The 4,562-nt window shown below is 36.1% G+C and overlaps 1 protein-coding gene across 1 annotated transcript; it reads right to left on the reverse strand.

Annotated features, from left to right (window-relative positions):
- Nucleotides 1-208: 208 nt before the first annotated feature.
- Nucleotides 209-4,309, reverse strand: LOC108979823 (endonuclease 1-like). The gene is made up of 9 exons (XM_018950593.2): nucleotides 4,075-4,309; nucleotides 2,450-2,630; nucleotides 2,228-2,335; nucleotides 1,900-1,955; nucleotides 1,710-1,793; nucleotides 1,518-1,613; nucleotides 984-1,048; nucleotides 764-837; nucleotides 209-634 (listed from the first exon to the last, which is right to left on the reverse strand). Exons 1-9 carry the CDS (start codon nucleotides 4,204-4,206, stop codon nucleotides 510-512), a joined length of 921 nt encoding a protein of 306 aa, XP_018806138.1. The 5' UTR covers nucleotides 4,207-4,309; the 3' UTR covers nucleotides 209-509.
- Nucleotides 4,310-4,562: the final 253 nt, after the last annotated feature.

Genomic DNA, 4,562 nt, shown 5'->3' on the forward strand with positions numbered 1-4,562 from the left:
AGATCAAATAAGTCAAAACTATAACCAGAAAGGGATATAATAAACAAACAAAATAAATACATATTCGAGTAAACGAGATGAAGCAACTTCTAAGAATTCTTTATACATATAAAGTATTTATTTGTCATAAGTGAGAGTAATCAATTTATAAAAAGCAGACCGATGAAAAACATATATAGATTCTATCCATTTTTTCACATTCACGAAATTAATGAAACATTTATAAGAACTTTATTTATGGTTTAATTGATAAATAAGACAGCATGAATATCAGTCGACAATGTTTTTACATGATCTGAGATATACATGAGTCATTTCTACGCAATGATCCATAATTAATTAGAAATAAGTCGTCAATGACTAACATTGTAAGGGATTATAATCATTAAATACAAGTAATCATGAATATTATGGATAAATGGAGTCAAACTAATTATGCACGTATAATTGGTTAAAATGAAGATCGATATTGAACATTGAAAGCCATTGCTGTTGCATGGCATGCATGCTTAAGTTGCTGTTGCAAATCCTTCGTTCGAGTCACCAAAAACTCGGTTCAAAATCATAGCCAATCGAACTCCTCCCTGTGCAATTCGTTTCATAACAATTGGCATCCTTGAGTCAAAGTAATCATCTGCAACCACACACAAAATTGTATTACCTCAATTTAATTCATTATCTGTCATGATCATTTTCTGATTCATTTCCTAATACATACAATGAATTATAGTTTTTAAGAGGTGGGTTGAATTTGCATATATACCCGACAGAGTTGCACCGGGCTCCACTCCTTTGTAACCCCATTTGCAAGCTATGTTTATGCTCTCTAAAGCCCACCTACACATGTGCCAAAATGAATCATATGTCAGCAAATTAAATTAATTGGCCGAAAGGTACACGTATGTATTGACAAAGAGAAGCATATAATGAAATTAATTAGTATGAAGAATAGGAAATTATTCCACAGATCAGAGAAAGCTCACTTGGTTACACATGAAAGAATATCATCACAATGCTCCCATGATGTAACATCAGACGTCCATATTCCCTGTATTTTTAAAGCTAATTAATATTAGAATAATTTTACAATCTATTATACTATATCAATTTGTGAATTTACTTTCATAAAAGTTTTTGAATTAATTAGCTATCCAAGAAATTAAACTTGCTTCCCAAATGCAAGTACTTAAGAAGTTAATTGGTTTTTTTTTTCCCTCAATGAAAAGGGAGGCGGGGGCGACCAGCGTAGCAACCCTCCCTAAGCATGATCATAGGAGCCCTTCCCCGTTGCGGAATATCCAGTTTGAGCCATAACTATTATCCCAAGGGCGAGCCCGTCACCACAACATCTCCAAAATATCCAGTTGGTCCAAAACTCATCCCATGGCCATAAGGTCAACCTTTACTACCACAAGTGGTTTCAACTTATGTCCTCTCAAACTTTTGACCTTGAAGTCATAAAATATCAGCTCGTACCAACTAAACTACCCACTAAGTTAATCAGTTAGTTATCTTACGTCGGTGAAGTTTGTCTCTATGTTTTCCAAAAGGACTTCCATGTCCTTCTCATAATAATCCGACATAGTTGTTGTAATAATGTCCCTATCCCAAACCTGTAGAGTCAATAGATAGGTCAGGTCAACTATAACGTGAAGAGAGAGTGGCAAGGACATGAAAGATCTCCACCATTGATTGAAATATTGGCTTACATGATGCAGGTTAGACTTGCGCCTAAACCAGCGTAGATTTATGGTGTTTCCCCCTTCATCACTTGTAAATCCAACATGCATCGGCTGAAAGACCAAGAACAAACACATAATATCTTCCATGAATGCTTGAATTGGAATCCCAAAGGCTTTAGAAAATGGTTCTTCAAGTTTCTCACATGTGCATTCATACCTGATGGATATCTCCCATGAAGTGTGACAAGAATAACAAGGCCTCGGTCATATTATCTGCAAAAGCCTTGATGATATAAGAATAGACATTCTTTTGCTAAATTGAATTAGAGGGCTCAATTTTAGAGAGAAAAACACACTATACATGTGGGTCTTAGATATTTAATACGGCTAATATAAGGTTTTCTCAGAGAATGTTGTGTCCATCTCTCTCTGTATTGGAACATCCAATAAGATCAAGAAACTAGAGAGAATCTCAATTGAAAAACCAAACATTCTAAGGACAAAAACAACACAAGTTGCTACATAAATTGGATTTATATACTTACATCGACGATCAGCACTTCCCTCTCTGTAGTGCTTAAGTTGAGAGGTAAAATTCTGAATGGCACCTGCGACACACATGTCCTCCTTGCCATGCGGATCATGACAGTCCCCTAAACCCACAAAAGTTTCAAGGTTACCATTTTAATAGATATGTCATTGCTATGAGTTTGATGATGATAAGGTGACATGATCATCAAGTTTTTGGTGACAATATTTAGGCTTACTTTCATAGTTGAACGTGCAGTCATTGTCGGGTGTGTCAATGAAGTGAAGAGGGCTTGTCCACCGGTACTTGTACCAGTGTCGGACTTGGTCAGGCCATATACAAAGGGCTGATAAATCGCCATTCACATAATGGGGTAACAAATTTCGAACAGCCTCTGCTGCTTCAGACCCTAGAAGTTCCTGTTAAGATTTAGTAGCACAATTTCGTCATGATTTCTGGATTTATGAACCTTCTTGAAATATCCCCTTCTCTTGAGGGAATCAACGTGAGATGCAAGTATATATTAAGAAGAGAAGTGTTACAATCATAAAAAGATTTTATAAAAATAAATTGATCACAACATATATAGCTTCATGTGATCTGTTAGATTTACTTTATAATAAAAATAATTTTACAATCTGATATACGGTCACATTAAACTACATTAATTTGTGAGTTTATTTTTATGAAATCCTTATAGATAGTGACCGCTGCCTCTCAGGATGGTTAGAGATCCACCACAGCACGGGGTGATCGCTGAACCAATTAACCACTTGGCTTGTGTTGGGGGCGGCCCACCCAACCACTCCTCTTAGGGTGGTCGATCGGACCATCCCTTGAAGGCTGTTTAGCCATCCTTCTACCAATTAGTGAAGAAAGGGTAGCACTAACTTCAAACCACTCAATGCTTTAGGCGTTAGGGATCATAATTGAGTCATGGATTAAATATTATAGCCAAAATGTATCTTGATTCATATCATAATGGATAGAGTACGTGGGTAATACGAGATTTCTATCTCCCAATTAATTTAAAATTTTGGAGCCCCTCATCCTTTTGAATCAAAACCGACCAATTTTAGTTCACCAAACAAGAGTGATTATTAAGTATTTTTAGAATACGGACACTTGATAATCTAATTATCACATCATATGATGTTATATTACTATAAATTTGTGAGAGTGCCATGCACATTATGATCTACATCACATGATCACTACCAACTAATTTTTTCAAAGAAAAATTCTATTCATCATCTCTACATAATACATACTATATTTTTTTTTCTCTTACAAAATATATGGTATATAGATGATTAGTAGAAAAATTTAATTATAAAATCATAAAAAGTGTAGTGTATGGTGTGTCGAGATGATGAGTAGCAAAAGTACTCTTTTTCAAAACCAAGTTGATCAATTGGTCAATTTCTTAGCACAAGGCCAAAGAGGGTGGCAAATAAAAATTGCGAAAGGTAACGCAAAAGACATGAGAAAAGGAATGAAGCTGAATTGGCAAACGTACACAGCTAGCAAGATTAACTTCAAACTTGATGAGTACGTTCACGGACAAGCTCTACATACGTACAAGTGACAAAACAAAAAACCGAGACGACAAGAAGAAGGAAAGGGCGGGACAGACGTTGTACGTTCAATTGTTTCTATGGCATATTGACGGCCTATATATATAAACACAAACTTAAAAAAAAAAAAACACGCGCGCGCGCGCACACACAAAATTTAGTACTTTTGTAAACATCAAGGTAAGTGTCGATCGATCCCTTGAGCCCCCACGTACAATTAATCCACAGCCATGAAACAACCAATGATCTTGCCAGAAAAAAATGGGATAATATGAAGATGGATTACCTGCGCAATCCGACATGTCATGATATGCCCCTCTTTGCTCCAGCCCTGCGCTCCTGGTCCTACTACCAAAGCAAAACTCAGCAACAAAACATACCAAAATGGAGACCAACTCTGCATGATAATCTTGCCCATGTCCTCTCTAAATATTTCTGTTTCCTTTAATCACCTATTCCTCTATCTCGGCCTTCTCCAACATTACAACACAAAACAGATGAATTAAGCCCCACCAGAATGTGAAAGCAACATACAATATATATATATATATACACAAATTTTAAGTACTGGCCGTAGATGATCATTGGGTGCAAGTTATTACTTCCCACTTTTTAAGCACCCTAATGTTGACATATAATACAAGCAAGGTGGGGGATATTCTGGCATGCATAGAGAAGGAATCCCATACTAAATTAGAAATGAACTCAGTCGAGTACAGGTAACTACATGGCAGAAAGTCTTATGTCTTGGCTTAAAAAATAGTTGAGAGAACA

The sequence above is a fragment of the Juglans regia genome, chromosome 4 (genome assembly GCF_001411555.2).
Source record: "Juglans regia cultivar Chandler chromosome 4, Walnut 2.0, whole genome shotgun sequence".
Classification (NCBI taxonomy): Eukaryota; Viridiplantae; Streptophyta; class Magnoliopsida; order Fagales; family Juglandaceae; genus Juglans; species Juglans regia.

What these genes read in the sequence shown, in the direction of transcription:
- LOC108979823 (XM_018950593.2), bottom strand. Translation starts at nt 4,206, where the DNA reads ATGGGCAAGATTATCATGCAGAGTTGGTCTCCATTTTGGTATGTTTTG. An exon ending in GGGAAGTGCTGATCGTCGAT is followed by an intron (nt 1,956 to 2,227) that starts GTAAGTATATAA and finishes AGGCTTTTGCAG; the next exon opens with ATAATATGACCGAGGCCTTG. An exon ending in TAGAGACAAACTTCACCGAC is followed by an intron (nt 1,049 to 1,517) that starts GTAAGATAACTA and finishes TTAAAAATACAG; the next exon opens with GGAATATGGACGTCTGATGT.